The 22,695-nt window shown below is 33.7% G+C and overlaps 3 protein-coding genes across 3 annotated transcripts; 2 read left to right on the top strand and 1 right to left on the bottom strand.

The window, feature by feature from the left end:
- The first annotated feature begins 3,279 nt into the window (after positions 1–3,279).
- On the top strand, positions 3,280–4,902 carry LOC129928537 (uncharacterized). Its single transcript, XM_056043170.1, has 2 exons — positions 3,280–3,882; positions 4,771–4,902. The coding sequence occupies exons 1-2, from the start codon at positions 3,280–3,282 to the stop codon at positions 4,900–4,902; spliced, it is 735 nt and encodes a 244-aa protein (XP_055899145.1).
- Positions 4,903–10,594: 5,692 nt separating this feature from the next.
- Positions 10,595–12,428, bottom strand: LOC129928536 (uncharacterized). The gene is made up of 3 exons (XM_056043169.1): positions 11,820–12,428; positions 11,038–11,162; positions 10,595–10,775 (listed from the first exon to the last, which is right to left on the bottom strand). The coding sequence occupies exons 1-3, from the start codon at positions 12,426–12,428 to the stop codon at positions 10,595–10,597; spliced, it is 915 nt and encodes a 304-aa protein (XP_055899144.1).
- A 7,386-nt stretch (positions 12,429–19,814) lies between these two features.
- LOC129928535 (uncharacterized) lies at positions 19,815–21,584 on the top strand. The gene is made up of 2 exons (XM_056043168.1): positions 19,815–20,563; positions 21,453–21,584. Exons 1-2 carry the CDS (start codon positions 19,961–19,963, stop codon positions 21,582–21,584), a joined length of 735 nt encoding a protein of 244 aa, XP_055899143.1. The 5' UTR covers positions 19,815–19,960.
- The last annotated feature ends 1,111 nt before the right edge of the window (positions 21,585–22,695 follow it).

Here is a 22,695-nt window from a genome sequence, read left to right as displayed (position 1 = left end):
TATACAATGAACTAGATCTGTTTCAATTAAACACAAGTTGTAAATATTAAGAGAAGAAATGATTTAAACTCAAGCTGATCACAGGATGAGATTTTCAGATGTAACACAAGTGTCTCAAGAAGCTGAGTATTTCAAGTAATGAAATATATCCTTCTGATTTAATTGCAAATGAAGCTCATTTTTTTTTGAATAATTTGGCGCCTTTTCTTTGTCATGTGATTTGTGACAGAGCGTTGTGGATGCCGCGGAACACGTTATCATCTCGTAAACTTTTTGCGCAGTAAGGAACTTCAGTGAATCTCTTGTTTGAAGTGGACAGTATATGTTTACTTAAGGTCAGCTGACACGTTTTTATTTAGGCTGGACAAGAATGGCCGCAATAGGAGTGGCCGAGCCGATAGCGCTTTGACGCGCTGTACCTAATTAAGCTATTGTTCGGCTCCTCTGGACACCGCGATAGTCTACGCCGGGTCTCTATTATGTTGATTTCTTTGTTGTTTAAGCGAATGATTTGTTTGTTTACGGAGTATTGAAGTAAACTAAAAGTAAACAATTTGTGAGTTTGTGTGTCTGCGGGAAAGAGTAAAATTTGACTGGGAGGTGGAGGGGTGGTCTAAGTGACGTATCAAAGAAAACATTTTTTAAATATTTTTGGAATTCCATATATTAGTATAAAAAATGATTTTCTTTGTTGGAGGGTGGTAGACAATGATCTCATAAACTGCTAAAGGTTTCCTAGAAATTATTTTGAGGAAAAAAAATCGACCATACATAGAAAACATTAATTATACTACTACAATTTTTTTAAAAATTGAATCATCTTGTAAGTAGAAATCTTACAAAAGTATTGTTACAAATGAACAGTGATAGGTAGAGGTCAACGTATGACCCCGGCGAGATGACACAGCAGCGAGTGTTCTCTGGAATCTACATGTACAAACAAAGACAGGATGTGACGTGTCCTCACGTATTGTTCCAGGGGACAAACAGATCTAAGTAGGGGGACAGTTACTAATGAACAGTGACAGATAGAGGTCACTACGTGTGACCCCGACTTGATGACACTGCAGCAAGTGTTCTCTGGAATCTACATGTATAAACAAAGACAGTATGTGACTTTTCCTCGCGTGTTATTCCAGAAGATACAAGCAGTGTTTGTGCAACTTTGGAGAAGCGATTAGGGACTCTATATAAGCCAGAAAGTTAATGTGAAAGTCAGTCGTATAGAGTCGTGAGTGAGTCGTCGGTACTGTTGTCTACTGTGCGAGACAGTAGAAGAGAGATGTGTACGACTCGATGCAAGTTAACTAGGGTAGAGTTAACTGGAGTGGACTACTGTCGTTAAAGTCTATACAGCGAACTACAGTGGACTTGAGCCGTTACAGTCGATACAGTCGATGTAAGACGTGTGCGGCTCTGATTCGGTAGACTTTGAGTACGACTTGGTTCAGCTTTGGGAGACCTGGAGCGACACTGGGAAGTGTGTCGTTGGTCTGTTCAGTGGAATACGACTCGATGCAAGTTGAGAAGAGATGAATTGCAACGAAGTGAAGAGATGAATTGCAACGAAGTATAGCTAACTGTAAACTGACAGATATTGTACAGTCTTCTATGCTACATGTTACAGTAACAAATTGTTAGAGTTAATAGTCAATAAAGTTATATGAAGCTGAGAGTTTAGTCGTCAAGTTCTTTGCAGTGTTTTTATTTGTGTGCCTACTAGTACATTTAGCCAGAAGATTCAGAAATACGTAACAGTATTTTAATAAATACAACGGTATTTCTATTTGATATAATTTCATTCTGGTGTTCTTTCTGAAAATATTGAAACTTTCCCTTTTACCTGCCTGGGTGGACCACTTCGGGGACCGATTCGATTCTGACTTTGTGTTTCCACACAAACTTTCTTTGTAACCTTGTTTGAAATTGTCTTACATTTAATTTTCAACGTTTTATTGCTTATAAAATATATTGGACTTTAAATATTGTATGTCATGAAGTTATAGTGCCATCTTGATGAAAGAAAAAAAGAAAGTGTTTTTTTTAACTATTAAAGAGATGTAACAAAGAAACACGTAACTTGAGCTGGGTCAAAATAAAACTGTTAACCCATTAAGTGAAAGTTTTTTTAAATATCACAATTCCATAGGTAAAGTACAATGATTGACAATTTTAGTCGTTATTCCCATTTATAGAGAGCTATTTTTAGATGAAAATTTTAGTTATAAATGTACACCCATTGGCAAACAATATATTAGAGAAAAGCAGTAAATAGTTGTTTTTTTGGTCCATAACATTTGCCATCACGTGAAGCTTAATAAAGAGCTCTCAACGTACACACGACAGGGGCACACATCTTTACTTAATTAACAGTTGAACATTTTACTTCGAAATGACTATATTAATTTTGATTTATTTTAGGCGAATTTATATGTGATTTAAAAAAAATACATTTGGCAAGACAATAGAAATGATTTTTTTAAATAATATAAACAAAAAAATAATTTACTACTTCAATAGATACAAAAATGTTAGTACATTAGTAGTTATAATACTTTAAATATACTATGCAACATTGGCATTTCTTTTTTTAAAACGAACATTGTAACATATTTTTAAAATTCTTTAACCTTGTCCTTCCATGCTTACCACACACGAAATGTATTTGGGTAAGGAGCGGGTGACATTTTCGATACGCTTTCTCAATGCTTACATAAACATCTGATACTGTCCTTTTGTTCCCCGCAATCCCCTGCTCTTTCTCCGAATGACCGAGACGGTGTCCACTGCAACTGGTCACTAAGTCGTCTCGAGAAAACAAAAGATTGTTGACATTGTCGGTCCTTCAATCACTAATGTGTTCATCCTTGCAAAGCAACAAATTATGACAGCAGCCCAAACCTTGGTCGTCTGCTGACGTATGTACCTCTGAACAATGGAGTCTCCAAGTGTCATCCACTGGTCAAAAACTTCAAAGACAACGAGGATAGTTTGGCGCACCTCCAGCTTTCAGCCAATCACATGACGTAAAATTAAACATTTGTAGCTCAAGGATTGTGGGAGGAGCTCACTTGGCTATAAAAATCAATTTAAAAAATTAACTCTATCATTTATCACTGTACCTCCTCTTACATTAGCTTTGAGCTCTCTTTGAGAAATACAAGTGTTGGACTTATTATATTTGTGTTCTTATTTCTTTGGGACTTAGTGTTTTCGTATTGTAGGAATTTAATTCATCCTCTATTTTCGGATATCTGTGTTCTCCAATTCTATTTTAAAATGTATCATCTGGAAAGAAAAACACTGGAACTTCAAAACTACCAGAAAGAAATATGCCAAGTACATCACTTCGAGGTGGGCACACTGCTTCACTACAATTACCCGATCAAAGTTTTTCAAGTCACATCCAAACTAGACCACAACGTCAAGAAAGTCATCAAAGCTTATTACAAAGACAGCACTTATGATGATAAAAAAATCGTAAAGCATTTCTTATCTGAAGTTGCAGTACTCGCCACGATCCACCATCCTTTTATCATGAGCATGGATTTCATGGGATCCTTTCCTCGGTACTTCGCTTATGTGATGCCATTCTACGAAGATGGCACTCTGACCAAGGTACTGCCTTCCATTCATCAGGAGATGAGTGATGAATACTTTGTGCAGCTGTGTGCAGCAGTTAACTATCTCCATAACAAAAAAGTTGCTCACAGAGACTTGAAAACGGACAACATTTTGATCACAGAAAAGAAAATTCTCATTGCTGATTTCGGCTTATCGGATATCTTGCCCACTGAGGATACAATGGCGACCAAAAGAAAAGGAACTGTCGTGTACATGTCCCCAGAACAGTTTTTAAAGAGACCATTTGACCCTTTTAAAGTAAGTCATTTTTTACCATATTTTTAAAGCTCCTTTAGATTTAATTATAATTGTCATATAAATATTCGCAAACTTTCTTAAACTAACGAACGATAACTTAGCTAAATAAATATTTTTTGTCATATTCTTACTTATATCCCTTTCCTTTTAAATGGATAGCTTAGAGTCTAATATTTAATTAGGTAGAATAGTATATATATAGAGAGAGAAAGAGATAGAAGATTCTGATGTGTGCACGAAAACTTGTTTATATTACACATGTGAAGTAAAACAGAATCGCCCATTAATTTATTGTTAATATAGCATGTCCAGTCTGGTAACCATTGGAAACTTGAACATGTCCGTGTTTGTTACATTTGGTAATAAATTAGTGAAGATCATTTTGTATACTGCCAGTTATCTTTAAATAAGATAACCATCATTTTATATATATAATATAATTTCCACAGTAGTTTAAAACTCTTAAGCCCCATTATGAGTATCACGATAAAAAACTTTTGTCAATTAGTATAAGACACTTCAACAATAAATAGATAATTAACTCTCCCCCCAACAACCCCCTAATCAAGGAAACACACCTAAAATCGAATAAAAAAATCTAATTGTAGCGATTGTAGATTTTTAAATTAGATTTTAGGTGTTTCCTTGATAAGGGAGTTGTTGGGGTGGGGGAGAGTTAATTAATTATTAACTATAAAATATATTACATGTATAATTTACTCATGTAAAAACCTAATCCCCATAGTTTATAACTTTATATTATGCTGAAATGTGTTTACAAACCTGGACCCTGAGACGACAAATTATATAATTTTCCCTTAAAAATATAATTGAATTAAATTTACAGTTTAGCAGTAATTAAAATTATATCTATTTGTTTCTTTACAGTGTGACATGTTCGCTCTTGGGGTAGTGTACTGGTGTATGGTTTTCAAAGTGAATGTTTTGAATCAAGACACCATGGAACCAATGATGGAAACAGTCAGAACTAAGTTGTCGCCTACTAGTATAGACAGGTAAGTCAAACAAATATAAGACCTACATACATAAATATATTTAGCATTTTTCCATCGAACCTCATAAAAATTATGCATTATTGCGACATTAATTCTGAAATTTAAAAGAAGCTATTTAATTAAATACATGCAAGTGCATTATTTAAAAATGTGAAGTTATAGCTTTTATATAGCGCTACTTTCATGCTTATAGCATGCTCAGAGCGCTATGATCTAATCTTATTTGTGGACCAGTGGGAGGAGGGGAGTATCTAGGAGAAGGTTTTTCCATACTGCCTTTAGGCGCTCAGTAAACACAATTCTGCTTGAATCAGGTGTCGAACCTCGAGCCACCTTCATAGTTAGCCAAGCCAATTTCAAGCGTACTTAGCCTCTCGACCACGCTTCCCAAATTCACAACGTGTCCATTTTAATATCTGGTATTGTTTAATAAAATGTTTAGTATAGCCTTATAATGTCGTTTTTTGTTTTAACGTGTTTCAGACTCATTTTGACCAATCTTTTAGAATATCAACCTGAAGAAAGATTGTCCATCTTTGAACTCATCTTCTTGATGGAGGAATCTTGTTTCTCACACAGGATAGCCAAACTTAAAGGTAATATACATGTATTCTATTCGTATGTCATCTTTCTTTTAGTTTCAGTTTTAAAATTGTCGGCCTTGTTCTCAGGCAATGTGCTAAGGGAAATAATTACATTTCATTAGGAACAATAACTCAGTAAAAAGAATACTTAAGTCATCCATGACGCTATCAGTCTATAATATCTAGAGATTAAATATTTTTTTTTGTATGTTTAAAAATACTTTTTGTCCAAACGTGATGTTTCAATTTCTTCTTTTTGTTTTGTCGTCTGCAGAGCAACGCTTTATTTAAATGTCAAAGGTCAAGTTCTTTGTTTCCACACAAGAGATTTCTTTGGTGAAAGCCCTGTGTGACATAACATGACATAAAACTACATGTGCATTGTATATAATGAAATATCAAATAACTTGAGATACAATATTCCAATAAAGTATTTTTCTTTAAATTAATTTTTTTTTTAATTTTTTTTTTTTTTTTTTTTTTTTTTTTTTTTTCTGTAGATATTTATGTGTCACGTAAAATTAAAATGAAAAAAATTATAAAAATATAAGTAGGGAAAAAAGTGACGTAATGCCATTTATTAAAAAAATGAATATAATTTTCAAGAGAACAGAAAGTACTTTCTCATTGATATTTGATAATACATCATTTTTTTCTATTTTAAACCTAATTAAAATAATAGTAACTAGTTATAACCATACTGCATAGCTTTTAAAATTCACAAAGATGATACATTTTTATCTTCATAGTGTTAATGATGCATTTGGTTTCTATAATCAAAATACTTTAATAATAACAAAGACCATCAGAAATATATATAATTATTTTAAAATACTATCAAGTACACCAACACACAGACGAACAAAGGGAGACATGATCCAGCTACTTATAATATTGAACAGAAAAAAAAGTTTTCTTAGCATTTAATTCCTTTTGAACCTAAAATAGATAATAGGGCCTCATAAGAATATAATATATAATAATAATAAGAATATAAGGAATGAGTAAAGTAAAGATGTAACTTTCCTTTCAGACATTAGCGTCTATAATTAGGTCATCTGTTTCTTTAGCCCACGGTTAACGACCAACCGCCTTTACTTTCATTAATTAAAGCTAAGTACCCATTAGTGTTGGGTAGACTCAGGAGCATCCTAAAAATGCAGAAATTCAAAAACCCAGACTTCCCCAAGATTCGAACCCAGTTCCCTGGTTCTGGAAGGCAGGCACTCAGCCACAGCCCCTTCCCAATGAAGAATATGCATTTCCAAAATTTATTGATTTTCCTTCTCTTCTTTTTTTTTTCTTTGTTAACATCATAAGTATAAATTAAAGTTAATGATTAACGACATTCAGAGTCCTCGGTACAAAGTAAAGATCTAACAAGCAAGATTTAAAAAAAAGATAATACCTTTGGCCCACGGTTAACGGCCTACCGCCTTTACTTTCATTAGTGTTGGGTAGACTCAGGAGCACCCTAAAAATGCAGAAATTCAAAATCCCAGACTCCACCAAGATTCGAACCCAGGTCACTAATTAACCTTGAAGCAAAATTTACAGAATCGAGTATAACTAAAAGTTTTTCTTAACAATGCTAAAATTGTCCATTATTCGGGTTTGGCGTCTATAATTTCAGAATTAAACTTCACACTCGAGTTATTACCCCTTTATTCATCTTTCCTCAATCCAATGGAAACTCTCTCTTTTTATTTACATCTAATCCCTTTGCTTTCGCACAAAACATAAACAAAAAATAATGACGTAATATCATATAATATTAATACATCCTTCCTATTGAAGTTATTATCACACCCTTCCTTTTAAAGTTCTTAATAGTGATATCTACTAGCAGGGCCGGCCCTAGCATTTGCGGGGCCCAATGCGAAACGGATCTCGCGGGGCCTAGTCTGGATAGGGATAAGCATAATGTCAAAATTATTTTTTGTTATTAGAAAATAGGCCTACTTTTGCCTTTGCAATAAATTTTTATCAAATGAAAGCTCGCAATGCCACTTTTTATTTATTGGCACCCCAAAATGTCAATTTCGTCTATTCTTCAGGAGATTTGAATAAATTCAAAAAAAGTTCAGGACTTTATCGTATATTTTGCCTTTTCATGAGATTTCCTGGAGGCCCTGGAAAATCAGGAGGTCGCGAAAACCCTGTTTTTTATATACGTTATAATTGTTTAATTTAATAATGTACACTTGGAATTAGCGCGGGGCCTATGAAAGCGCGGCGCCCACTGCGACCGGCACTGTCTACTAGGAACTTTAACAATTCGTCCACTTCTGGTTGTCTTGACTGAACAAGTTCTCTAGACGTTGGTCTATAACTGTCTGTTTCGTTTGTTGCAACAGTTTGCAGTTCATTGTCTTCATCGGTATCATAGTACCCAGAGATGTCTTCATCGAAACTCTTATTTAAAAAGCGTTGATTTCTTCTGTATGTTTTTCCATTGTTTGTCTTTATGATGTAAGTGGGTGCTGAATTTTTTTTTATGAATACTGCTTTCTGCCTAGTTTGACCTAGACGAACTCTCCGACAGAAAAATCTTTAGGTAGTCTTGCTTTTGCATCGTATTTCACTTAGCTTTTCATCTGTCGTTCGTTAAGTAATGTCTCTGCATTTTCAGCTACCAATGGTTTCAATAGTTTGTGATCAGCTGGAATAATTCCCTGAGTCTTCTACTCGTCAGCAGTTGTGATGGTGAATACGGCAGTCCACTTATCGGAGTAATTCTAAAATCGAGCATAACTTTTGTATACTCTGAATCCTTTTGCTTTCGCACAAAACATAAACAACCAACAATGACGTAATGCCGTATAATATTAGCACAGAATCTTCTTCATGCAGTGGAAAATTAAGAATTTTTTTGCCTATCTGGAATTCTGGTCAAAGCTCCTGTACCCAATTAATATAGTTAGGAAGGAACTACAAAGGTCTGGACTGCATATACGGGAATCTGCTAAAGAAATTAGTACCCTTTCATGCTTTCTGCAAAATGATGACATAAATCTCTTGATGCTCTGGACAATACTATCATTTATTTGGCTAATGTCCAGCAAAAGAATCCAAGTTACAGTTCCAAGTGTACTGGTAGACATTCAAAGCACACAGTCGACATAGCTTATCTTATTTTTGTTTAGGCTGTGTAGGAATGTTGACTTAAGGATTGGCCACGTAATACATTTAATGAAGTTATTGTTCAATGGTACAGGACACCATGAATGTCAACGCCAGGTCTCTAACACGTAAATGTTTTTGTCGGTATAGTTCACTGTCTGTTTAAGTCACGGAGCGTCAAAAAGAACCTAAAGAAAACAAGTGTGTGTGTATGAGTCTGTTTTTGTACGAGGGTGAGGGTTGAGAGTTATGACTGGAGAAAACTGCCCAGTTTCTAGAGTTATAACTTTTTTTTTTAAATACATATGATTTGAAATTAATACTTTATTCATTAAATGTTTTGGTACTTCCAATTTTTTTACAAGATTTCAATCTTTTTTTTTCTGCTTTAATGTTAAATTTAAAAATAAAAGATTAATGTACTAAGATTTGTGTGAGTGGGGGGGGGCGTTAATGTGGGGGGGGGGGTTAATGTGGACATATTCTACTACACCAAAGTATTTTTGTAATTAAATGCTTACAAACTATGCATTAAAAAAATAAGTTAGACGACTGATTAAATAACCGTACCCAACTATTTATCGGAAACTATAAAATCAATAATATAATATTATTTCTTTTACAATAGAGAATTATTATTATTGATATTAACCTGTTTAGATGATTGACAGATTATCTTTTTCTATGACATATAGCTAACTACGATGTCATGTAACCAGTACAACATCCAAGTATCTTTTCATTTCACCAACTAATGTCTGCTACACAATAACAATACTAGAATGGAGAGTATAAATATATAACATGTAGTTTAAACTGGAGTACAAGTTTTACTTTTTTAAATATGTGAGCTGGGGGGGAGGGGTTGACAGTCAAATCACTTTTTAATTTGTTCTATTTTGTTTCTTTAAGTAATAATTGACATAAATTTTTATTTAATGATTTTTTTAAGGGATTATTTAATCAAAGTTCAACTAGCGATCAAACAAAGCTATGTTAAGCTTAAAATAAACATTTACTATTTCCTTGCACCACGCGTATATTTTACTACTGATACAACACCACAATGAACAACCATCTATCAGAATTTCATTATTTTAAAAATCATTACAAGTTATTAAAGTCTGATATTGACAATTTTATTTTGTTTTTTTTTTCATTTGATCTTTACTGATTTAACCCTTAACTTAATGCAGTATTAATAATAACTGCAAAAGAGAATGTTATTATATATATGTATAAGTATGTGTCTTTACTATATGGATAAAATCAGGCTCACTTTTTAAACTTTGGGGAAGTTTATCGTGTTATTGATTCACTCTAAAGAAAGACAATGATTTGTACTTAAATGTGTTCATTAGATGTTTAGACAATAAACTTTTATTTAGGAGCAAAGAATTATTTTTTGTAAGCGTTTCTAGCAACGCATTCTCAATAAATCCTCTGATTTAATACAGAGTGACGTACATTTGTGTTGTACTTAGAAGTATGATGAAATACTATTGTTAAATGTTTTTTCTAAAATTTATTTTGTTATTAATAGATGTTTCAAATGAACATTCAAACTAAAAAAAAAATTATTTAAAAAAAACAATAACAACAATAACAAAATGAAACAAAACAAAGATTTTTTTTAAAGATTTAAAAGACAAAAACTTTATTAGAATAATTGATGATCTGTGGTACAGAGATTATATTATATACAAATTTACAATTAAGTTTCAAGTCCTGGCTATGACGTCACATATGGCTTGAAGCAAAGAGAACAGTCTTTCGTTTGGTCAAAAGGAATCCACCTTGACATTTATATAAAGCGTTGTTCTGCGGAAGACAAAGAAAAAAACTTTGCGTTTAAACTTAGAATGGAAATAAAATAAAAAGAAGCAATTTGTTGATATTATAAACAGGTGTCCAAAAAGAATTTAAAGGTTTGAAAAATAATTTGTTAGGTTGATAAAAGATTTAAAAACTTTAAAATAATTAAACAGCCTAGACAGACACTGGACAGACTAAAACATTGATGACAGACTGATAGAACATTTTTCCATTACCTCTAAGACTGGCTATTCTGTCTCTAAAACGATATTCAGGCTGCTCCAGTACGCAGAGGAGATTGTAACAGGTTAACCTATCGACAGGGCTCGGGTCCAAAAGATTAGTCAAAACCAGCCTGAAAAAAAAAATAATTGTCAAATTTTAAGGAAAATCGTTACAGCCGTTTTTGAGAACCGTGTCCATCCAGATTGTGCACACCCATTCAGAATGTTCGACTTGAATAGAAGTATTGTAAAAAGTTGTACAACATATTATTCAAAGCAAAACAAGATTGACAGTTTTTAACATTTGAATTTCAACTGAGACATGAGATGATTTTTATTTTTACTTATTAATAAAAGTCATAACAAAATATTGAATATAAATGCTTGACTTACCAGTCTATACTAGTATCACACAAAGTATTGATTGATTCCTTCATTTGTTCGTTGCTCTTTAAATCAAAGACATCGACTTTGAAAACCATACACCAGTAGACTACTCCTAGTGCGTACATATCACACTGTAAAGAAAACAATACAGAGAGTATGAGATCATTGCCTTGTCGTTTTGATGGTATATCAAAGCAACATATGTATAAGGTGAATCAGATCTTGATCAAGATATTATACAGGTCAAGAAATTTCAAATCAAGATAAAACATGTACAATTTGTTATTATATGCATAGTTTTTTTTAATAATTACATTTTATGTACAGCCGATATGTGGTGCTTAATATTAACAAGGTAAAACTAGCTTAGTTCAAAAACAATTACAGTCCAAAACGAGACATACTTGATCAAATTAAATAAAAAATAAATACACTATATTAAACATTATTAATAGATAAAAGAATAAATAAAATTTAAAAAAAAAGTAATGATATATATATATTTAGATAGATAGATAGATAGATAGATAGATAGATAGATAGATAGATAGATAGATAGATAGATAGATAGATAGATAGATAGATAGATAGATAGATAGATAGATAGATAGATAGATAGCAATATCTGAAGTTCAAAAGCTCTGATGAAAACCAATTTTACTTATTACAGCTCATAGATTGAAAGTAATTAACTTGTGTTTTAAATAGTTTCGTTTGAAACCGAATGTTTAATTGATTCAAGCACTTAAGTCTTAAGGAACATTAAGAAAATATAACATTTCACTTACTTTAAAAGCGTTAAATTCTTTCTGGATAAACTGTTCTGGGGAAATGTACATATGGGTTCCTTTTATTGTGCTCACTGGCGTATCAATAGTGGTCAAGATTTCAGACAAACCGAAATCAGCAATGACCACCCTCTTTTCTTTTGCTGTGATCAAAACGTTGTCCGTTTTCACGTCTCTGTGAGCGATTTTATGTCTATGGAGAAATTTAAGTCCTGCACACAGCTGCACAAGGTATTCATCACTCTTTTCCTGATTCATGGTCGGCAGTGCCTCGGTCAGAGTTCCTGTTTCGTACAATGGCATCACGTATGCGAAGTAACCAGGAAAGATACCCATGGTATCCATGCCCATAACATAAGGATGGTGGATCTTGGTGAGTACTGAAATTTCTGCCATGAATTGCCTTGTGGTTATTTGGTCAACATCAGTATTGTCTTTGAAATAAGCTTTAATGACTTTCTTGACGTTGTGGTCTTGTTTGGATCTGACTTGAAAAACTTTGATCGGGTGATTGTCTTGAAGTAGTTTGTCCACCTCGAAGCCATACACATGGCAGGCATCGTCTTGGTAGCTTAGAAGTCCGTCTTTCTTTTTCTTCGAGTGATACATTGTAGAATAGATCAGAATTGAGCTATCAGACAATAAATGCTGATGTAGATCCCAACAGTACGAAAATAAATCCAAGAAATAGAACACAAACAATGTAGAACCACAACACTTAAAGTTCGCAAAGAGAGATCACTATTTTGATTAAGAGAATGTACTGTAACTTGAACTGTGAAAGTTGATATAGTCAGCCGATGGCTGTAAGCCCCTCCTACATACCTGTTGGTGTTTTAGTAAAATGTTTTGTGATTGGTCGAATTTATGAAAGCTACAGGTGAGACACTCCTTCCTAATTGTCTTTGAAGTTTTTGACCAGTGTATGACAATCGGAGACGCCATTGTTCGGGGGTACATACGTCAGCAGACGACCAAGGTTTGGACAGCTGTAAGAATTTTTTGCTACGCAAGGATGACCATAATGGCGATTGAAGTGCTGAGTGTCTCTGATAAGAATGTCAACAATCTTTTGTTTTCTCTGTACGCGTTAGTCAACCGCCGCCGCAGTGGACAACGTCACGGTCAGCCGAAGAAAGAGCAGGGGATTGTGGGGAACAAAGCTGAATGAAGTAGATGTTTGTGTAGGCATTATGAGAGTGTGTCAATAGTGTATCACTGCCCTTCCCTCTCTATTTAAAATAACTATTTCAAAGAATAGATAAATGGAAATAGATAGTTACAATGGAGATTTACGTTTTATTCCAACATTTTAAAAGAATATATAACTTATAAAATTGGCTATTCGCTATTGAGCTAGGATTTGTCCCGATATGCAAATTTTGTTAGTTTTTGATCACTTACAACTAGTTATATTTTCCAAATGACAGACTCTGACAAATTATTTAAATATTTACTAATAATAAATAAAAAGTGGGAACGGACATTCTAAAGATTAAATTAGTTGAACTAATATTCTAAAAAAATATGTCTATACAATTCATGTGTAAATGTATAACGATGCAGAAGTATTTGATGTATTTAAATATATAGAAGTTTGATTAAAATTTGTTCCTAATATAATTTTAAAATAATACTCTACATTTTTTAAACAGATATACTTTAAAGTTTAATATAGCTATGATATATTGCTACCGCAGTCACCCACTTGTCCTTTAGACCTTTTTTAAACTATAAAATCTGGCAGCTGCCATTGTCAGCCAAAGTCTAGGAGTTAGTCAAAGTAAAGGAGGCATGGACTTGAGACATAATTTTTTTTTTAAAGAAATATTCGAGACTTGTGAAACAAACAGTACACGCTCCAACACTATTTGTCATCTTCTTTTCAGTCTTACTAACCAGTGCTTTTATATCTAGGGAAGATGGAATATATATCCACAGTAGATCCGATTGAAGGCTTTATAACCTGTCACGTCTTGAAGCCAAAACGAAAAGACGTCGTATCTTGATTAGGGAGCTGCTGTTCGCCAATGACGCGGCCCTCATATCTCATTCATAAGAAATCTACTGAAGCTAGTGAATGCTTTGACAGTTGCTTGTCAAGAGTTTAGCCTTACAATAAGTCTCTCCAAGACCAAAATTCTGGCACAAGACGTCGTTTAAATACCTGTTATACATATTGGTGGTGCAGGAATTTACCTACTATGGATCAACACTTGCCAGTAACCTAGATTTAGACATTGAGCTGACAAAAAGAATAGGAAAAGCTACTACAGCATTGGCAAAACTCTCCAAGCGCGTCTTGGAAAATGCCAAATTGACCACAGCAACCAAAATCCTAGTCTACAATGCCTGTGTTATGAGCACTCTAATCTATGGAAGTGAAAGCAAGTCAACATATATGTACCAAGATTGAATAGCATGAGACGTATAATGCGCATCTCTTGGAGGGATCAAGTCACCAACCAGGAAGTTTTAAGATTGGCCAATATGAACAGCATGTATGCTCTCTTGACACAAAGAAGACTACGTTGGCTGGAACTTGTCACCCGCATGCCAGATGGTAGAATCCCGAAAGATATTTTTTATGCTGATCTTGTGGAGGGAGTCAGACCCAAGGGCCGCCCAAGACTTACCTATAGAGATGTCTGCAAGCGAGACATGAGAGCCACAGGCATCAAAGAAAGTTTGTGGGAAGAAAAAGCTAAAGACCGGAGTGCATGGAGACTGTTTGTGCTAGAAGGATCCTCGCTGATAACGAAAAAAAGAAAGAGGCCTTAATCAAGAGGGAAAAAAAAAGCTGCCCTGTCGTATAGCCCTGAAACAGATGCATACACATGCAATAATTGTGGCAAAGTCTGCCTCTCTAGAATTGGCTTGATTAGCCACACCAGATTCTGCCCTGTCTCAACACGAAATCAAAACCAGTGTTTCATCTGGGCGCATCCATTGCCTTTCTAGACAAAAAGAGCCATAAATATTAGTATGAACCCTGCCAACCGCTATTGTCAGTCGAAGTCTAGGAGTTAGTCAGAGTTAAGGAGGCATGGACTTGAGACTAAGATGTTTTGAAGAAATATTCGAGACTTGTAAAACAAACAATAGTAATTATCAACCGCAATCTGCATTGGTTGGTAATTATCATTTAGAGATGAAGAATTACGATTAAAGTGTTTAATATTAATAATTCATTGGAAATGACCGAGTTGTTAGTGCACATAGATACAGCACACTAAAGAATATAGCTATTGTTTAACTGCACTGGACACTATAATTGTTACCACCGGGTTTCTATTACTTAGCACCATCGCTTTGATAAATCCAATTATCCATATAGGCTAGTGGAGCATCAAAGGGAAACAGTCATTGTAAATGTTGAGCAGGGGTGAGGATTGGAGTGTTAAGGGAAGCAATCCAAGTAATTAACTTTTTAGCAAATGGGATAAGTAGATTAACTGATGTGATTAAAACCCTTTTTGTTTTTATATAGTTAGTTTAAGAGCTAGAAATGTGCAACAGATTACTCATTGATTTTTTAAAACATCTTTTGTATTGTCATTACAAGATTTTCATAAAACCAAACATCCAAATTAGGCTGTAAATAATTTTGAAATAATTAATTTTTCAAAATATTTCAAGAAAATAGTTTTGTATATTCAGATATGATGTAGAGGACAACATTAAAAGCAAAGTTTACACGTTGGGATTGCAAAAGATTATAAGAGACATAACCGTGTTTATTTTTTTGTATTTTCTCCTTCAGAAAATTCTTTCCCTTAAACTCAATTCTTACTTGATTCTAAGATTGATTTGAGATTCTTTTCGACTATCGAGGATGACAAAGTGGCATGCAAATAAACTAACAACCTAAACTCTGCCAGACTAATGTACCCATAGAGTTGGATGGACTCATCGTAACGTTACTTTCACTACTAGTAAAAGCAATCTGCAAAAAATGTTTTGATATGATTAGAAGCGGAATCACCGCATCACTGAACAGAAGCTGACACCAAGTTGAAAATATTGCTTAGTGCAAACAAAGTTTATATTCACTCACTTCGTCTGTCTATCTGTCTGTCACGATTATTAACAAAACTAAAAAGAAATTGAATCTAATAATAAAAGTTACATAATTATTTCTTGTTAATAACAACACATAAAACAATAAAAAAATAAATAATTAATTAAATTATTATTTGTAATTGAACTGTTCATATAGAAAATAGTAAACAAATCTTGAAGTATTGAGAGCAATAGAAGAATTTTAGCAGTTAATTAATAGATAAGAACTCTTTTATCTATATTAAAAAAATAGTTTTTTTTTGTTTTTTTTTTAAAGTATTAACAGCATCAAAGTCGTTTCTGTGATACTATTGACATTTGAAAACGTAACGCGATCGTTTTTTTAACTGCGAAATGTTTAATTAACTATTGAAACAACGAATGGTCTTGATTACATTCTAGCTAAGTTAAAAAGCGCAATGTTTCAATAACGAACTCACTCTTTTTTTTAATGCAGCGTACATAGCTTGCAGAACTAAGAGAGTCAAGTTTTAGACTGAACGACATATCCTTCCTTCCATGTTTAGAAATTATGTCACATAACAGAAAACACACAATAAAAACTGCACATTTTTAAAAAGGTGAAAAATTGTTTAAAATAATTTTCATATTATTTTTTTTCTATTTAATCGATTCACAAAAACAACAACGATAGTGCCCAAAGATCCCAAAATTAAAATAACCCAGTCAGTTTCAGTTTATGAACCCTGATCCCCCGATTCGAAATCTAGAGCTTTACCTCTTAGCCATCAATTACATTAAAAATAATTGTGAATTGTATATAGAAATATACAATGAACTAGATCTGTTTCAATTAAACACAAGTTGTAAATATTAAGAGAAGAAATGATTTAAACTCAAGCTGATCACAGGATGAGATTTTCAGATGTAACACAAGTGTCTCAAGAAGCTGAGTATTTCAAGTAATGAAATATATCCTTCTGATTTAATTGCAAATGAAGCTCATTCCTTTGAATAATTTGGCGCCTTTTCTTTGTCATGTGATTTGTGACAGAGCGTTGTGGATGCCGCGGAACACGTTATCATCTCGTAAACTTTTTGCGCAGTAAGGAACTTCAGTGAATCTCTTGTTTGAAGTGGACAGTATATGTTTACTTAAGGTCAGCTGACACGTTTTTATTTAGGCTGGACAAGAATGACCGCAATAGGAGTGGCCGAGCCGATAGCGCTTTGACGCGCTGTACCTAATTAAGCTATTGTTCGGCTCCTCTGGACACCGCGATAGTCTACGCCGGGTCTCTATTATGTTGATTTCTTTGTTGTTTAAGCGAATGATTTGTTTGTTTACGGAGTATTGAAGTAAACTAAAAGTAAACAATTTGTGAGTTTGTGTGTCTGCGGGAAAGAGTAAAATTTGACTGGGAGGTGGAGGGGTGGTCTAAGTGACGTATCAAAGAAAACATTTTTTAAATATTTTTGGAATTCCATATATTAGTATAGAAAATGATTTTCTTTGTTGGAGGGTGGTAGACAATGATCTCATAAACTGCTAAAGGTTTCCTAGAAATTATTTTGAGGAAAAAAAAAATCGACCATACATAGAAAACACTAGTTATACTACTACAATTTTTTTAAAAATTGAATCATCTTGTAAGTAGAAATCTTACAAAAGTATTGTTACAAATGAACAGTGATAGGTAGAGGTCAACGTATGACCCCGGCGAGATGACACAGCAGCGAGTGTTCTCTGGAATCTACATGTACAAACAAAGACAGGATGTGACGTGTCCTCACTTATTGTTCCAGTGGACGAACAGATCTAAGTAGGGGGACAGTTACTAATGAACAGTGACAGATAGAGGTCACTACGTGTGACCCCGACTTGATGACACTGCAGCAAGTGTTCTCTGGAATCTACATGTATAAACAAAGACAGTATGTGACTTTTCCTCGCGTGTTATTCCAGAAGATACAAGCAGTGTTTGTGCAACTTTGGAGAAGCGATTAGGGACTCTAAATAAGCCAGAAAGTTAATGTGAAAGTCAGTCGTATAGAGTCGTGAGTGAGTCGTCGGTACTGTTGTCTACTGTGCGAGACAGTAGAAGAGAGATGTGTACGACTCGATGCAAGTTAACTAGGGTAGAGTTAACTGGAGTGGACTACTGTCGTTAAAGTCTATACAGCGAACTACAGTGGACTTGAGCCGTTACAGTCGATACAGTCGATGTAAGACGTGTGCGGCTCTGATTCGGTAGACTTTGAGTACGACTTGGTTCAGCTTTGGGAGACCTGGAGCGACACTGGGAAGTGTGTCGTTGGTCTGTTCAGTGGAATACGACTCGATGCAAGTTGAGAAGAGATGAATTGCAACGAAGTGAAGAGATGAATTGCAACGAAGTATAGCTAACTGTAAACTGACAGATATTGTACAGTCTTCTATGCTACATGTTACAGTAACAAATTGTTAGAGTTAATAGTCAATAAAGTTATATGAAGCTGAGAGTTTAGTCGTTAAGTTCTTTGCAGTGTTTTTATTTGTGTGCCTACTAGTACATTTAGCCAGAAGATCCAGAAATACGTAACAGTATTTTAATAAATACAACGGTATTTCTATTTGATATAATTTCATTCTGGTGTTCTTTCTGAAAATATTGAAACTTTCCCTTTTACCTGCCTGGGTGGACCACTTCGGGGACCGATTCGATTCTGACTTTGTGTTTCCACACAAACTTTCTTTGTAACCTTGTTTGAAATTGTCTTACATTTAATTTTCAACGTTTTATTGCTTATAAAATATATTGGACTTTAAATATTGTATGTCATGAAGTTATAGTGCCATCTTGATGAAAGAAAAAAAGAAAGTGTTTTTTTTAACTATTAAAGAGATGTAACAAAGAAACACGTAACTTGAGCTGGGTCAAAATAAAACTGTTAACCCATTAAGTGAAAGTTTTTTTAAATATCACAATTCCATAGGTAAAGTACAATGATTGACAATTTTAGTCGTTATTCCCATTTATAGAGAGCTATTTTTAGATGAAGATTTTAGTTATAAATGTACACCCATTGGCAAACAATATATTAGAAAAAAGCAGTAAATAGTTGTTTTTTTGGTCCATAACATTTGCCAGTGAAGATAGCATCACGTGAAGCTTAATAAAGAGCTCTCAACGTACACACGACAGGGGCACACATCTTTACTTAATTAACAGTTCAACATTTTACTTCGAAATGACTATATTAATTTTGATTTATTTTAGGCGAATTTATATGTGATTTAAAAAAAATACATTTGGCAAGACAATAGAAATGATTTTTTTAAATAATATAAACAAAAAAATAATTTACTACTTCAATAGATACAAAAATGTTAGTACATTAGTAGTAATAATACTTTAAATATACTATGCAACATTGGCATTTCTTTTTTTAAAACGAACATTGTAACATATTTTTAAAATTCTTTAACCTTGTCCTTCCATGCTTACCACACACGAAATGTATTTGGGTAAGGAGCGGGTGACATTTTCGATACGCTTTCTCAATGCTTACATAAACATCTGATACTGTCCTTTTGTTCCCCGCAATCCCCTGCTCTTTCTCCGACTGACCGAGACGGTGTCCACTGCAACTGGTCACTAAGTCGTCTCGAGAAAACAAAAGATTGTTGACATTGTCGGTCCTTCAATCACTAATGTGTTCATCCTTGCAAAGCAACAAATTATGACAGCAGCCCAAACCTTGGTCGTCTGCTGACGTATGTACCTCTGAACAATGGAGTCTCCAAGTGTCATCCACTGGTCAAAAACTTCAAAGACAACGAGGATAGTTCGGCGCAACTTCAGCTTTCGGCCAATCACATGACGTAAAATTAAACATTTATAGCTCAAGGATTGTGGGAGGAGCTTACTTGGCTATAAAAATCAATGTAAAAAATTAACTCTATCATTTATCACTGTACCTCCTCTTACATTAACTTTGAGCTCTCTTTGAGAAATACAAGTGTTGGACTTATTATATTTGTGTTCTTATTTCTTTGGGACTTAGTGTTTTCGTATTGTAGGAATTTAATTCATCCTCTATTTTCGGATAGCTGTGTTCTCCAATTCTATTTTAAAATGTATCATCTGGAAAGAAAAACACTGGAACTTCAAAACTACCAGAAAGAAATATGCCAAGTACATCACTTCGAGGTGGGCACACTGCTTCACTACAATTACCCGATCAAAGTTTTTCAAGTCACATCCAAACTAGACCACAACGTCAAGAAAGTCATCAAAGCTTATTACAAAGACAGCACTTATGATGATAAAAAAATCGTAAAGCATTTCTTATCTGAAGTTGCAGTACTCGCCACGATCCACCATCCTTTTATCATGAGCATGGATTTCATGGGATCCTTTCCTCGGTACTTCGCTTATGTGATGCCATTCTACGAAGATGGCACTCTGACCAAGGTACTGCCTTCCATTCATCAGGAGATGAGTGATGAATACTTTGTGCAGCTGTGTGCAGCAGTTAACTATCTCCATAACAAAAAAGTTGCTCACAGAGACTTGAAAACGGACAACATTTTGATCACAGAAAAGAAAATTCTCATTGCTGATTTCGGTTTATCGGATATCTTGCCCACTGAGGATACAATGGCGACCAAAAGAAAAGGAACTGTGGTGTACATGTCCCCAGAACAGTTTTTAAAGAGGCCATTTGACCCTTTTAAAGTAAGTCATTTTTTACCATATTTTTAAAGCTCCTTTAGATTTAATTATAATTGTCATATAAATATTCGCAAACTTTCTGAAACTAACGAACGATAACTTAGCTAAATAAATATTTTTTGTCATATTCTTACTTATATCCCTTTCCTTTTAAATGGATAGCTTAGAGTCTAATATTTAATTAGGTAGAATAGTATATATATAGAGAGAGAAAGAGATAGAAGATTCTGATGTGTGCACGAAAACTTGTTTATATTACACATGTGAAGTAAAACAGAATCGCCCATTAATTTATTGTTAATATAGCATGTCCAGTCTGGTAACCCTTGGAGACTTGAACATGTCCGTGTTTGTTACATTTGGTAATAAATTAGTGAAGATCATTTTGTATACTGCCAGTTATCTTTAAATAAGATGACCATCATTTTATATATATAATATAATTTCCACAGTAGTTTAAAACTCTTAAGCCCCATTATGAGTATCACGATAAAAAACTTTTGTCAATTAGTATAAGACACTTCAACAATAAATAGATAATTAACTCTCCCCCCCAACAACCCCCTAATCAAGGAAACACACCTAAAATCGAATTAAAAAATCTAATTGTAGCGATTGTAGATTTTTAAATTAGATTTTAGGTGTTTCCTTGATAAGGGAGTTGTTGGGGTGGGGGAGAGTTAATTAATTATTAACTATAAAATATATTACATGTATAATTTACTCATGTAAAAACCTAATCCCCATAGTTTATAACTTTATATTATGCTGAAATGTGTTTACAAACCTGGACCCTGAGACGACAAATTATATAATTTTCCCTTAAAAATATAATTGAATTAAATTTACAGTTTAGCAGTAATTAAAATTATATCTATTTGTTTCTTTACAGTGTGACATGTTCGCTCTTGGGGTAGTGTACTGGTGTATGGTTTTCAAAGTGAATGTTTTGAATCAAGACACCATGGAACCAATGATGGAAACAGTCAGAACTAAGTTGTCGCCTACTAGTATAGACAGGTAAGTCAAACAAATATAAGATCAACATACATAAATATATTTAGCATTTTTCCATCGAACCTCATAAAAATTATGCATTATTGCGACATTAATTCTGAAATTTAAAAGAAGCTATTTAATTAAATACATGCAAGTGCATTATTTAAAAATGTGAAGTTATAGCTTTTATATAGCGCTACTTTCATGCTTATAGCATGCTCAGAGCGCTATGATCTAATCTTATTTGTGGACCAGTGGGAGGAGGGGAGTATCTAGGAGAAGGTTTTTCCATACTGCCTTTAGGCGCTCAGTAAACACAATTCTGCTTGAATCAGGTGTCGAACCTCGAGCCACCTTCATAGTTAGCCAAGCCAATTTCAAGCGTACTTAGCCTCTCGACCACGCTTCCCAAATTCACAACGTGTCCATTTTAATATCTGGTATTGTTTAATAAAATGTTTAGTATAGCCTTATAATGTCGTTTTTTGTTTTAACGTGTTTCAGACTCATTTTGACCAATCTTTTAGAATATCAACCTGAAGAAAGATTGTCCATCTTTGAACTCATCTTCTTGATGGAGGAATCTTGTTTCTCACACAGGATAGCCAAACTTAAAGGTAATATACAAGTATTCTATTCGTATGTCATCTTTCTTTTAGTTTCAGTTTCAAAATTGTCGGCCTTTTTCTCAGGCAATGTGCTAAGGGAAATAATTATATTCATTAGGAACAATAACTCAGTAAAAAGAATACTTAAGTCATCCATGACGCTATCAGTCTATAATATCTAGAGATTAAATATTTTTTTTTGTATGTTTAAAAATACTTTTTGTCCAAACGTGAAGTTTCAATTTCTTCTTTTTGTTTTGTCGTCTGCAGAGCAACGCTTTATTTAAATGTCAAAGGTCAAGTTCTTTGTTTCCACACAAGAGATTTCTTTGGTGAAAGCCCTGTGTGACATAACATGACATAAAACTACATGTGCATTGTATATAATGAAATATCAAATAACTTGAGATACAATATTCGAATAAAGTATTTTTCTTTAAATTAATTTTTTTTTTATTTTTATTTTTTGTTTTTATTTTTTTTTCTGTAGATATTTATGTGTCACGTAAAATTAAAATGAAAAAAATT

Source organism: Biomphalaria glabrata, chromosome 10, assembly GCF_947242115.1.
Source record: "Biomphalaria glabrata chromosome 10, xgBioGlab47.1, whole genome shotgun sequence".
Lineage (NCBI taxonomy): Eukaryota > Metazoa > Mollusca > Gastropoda > Planorbidae > Biomphalaria > Biomphalaria glabrata.
This window is presented reverse-complemented; position numbering and strand designations above follow the sequence as displayed.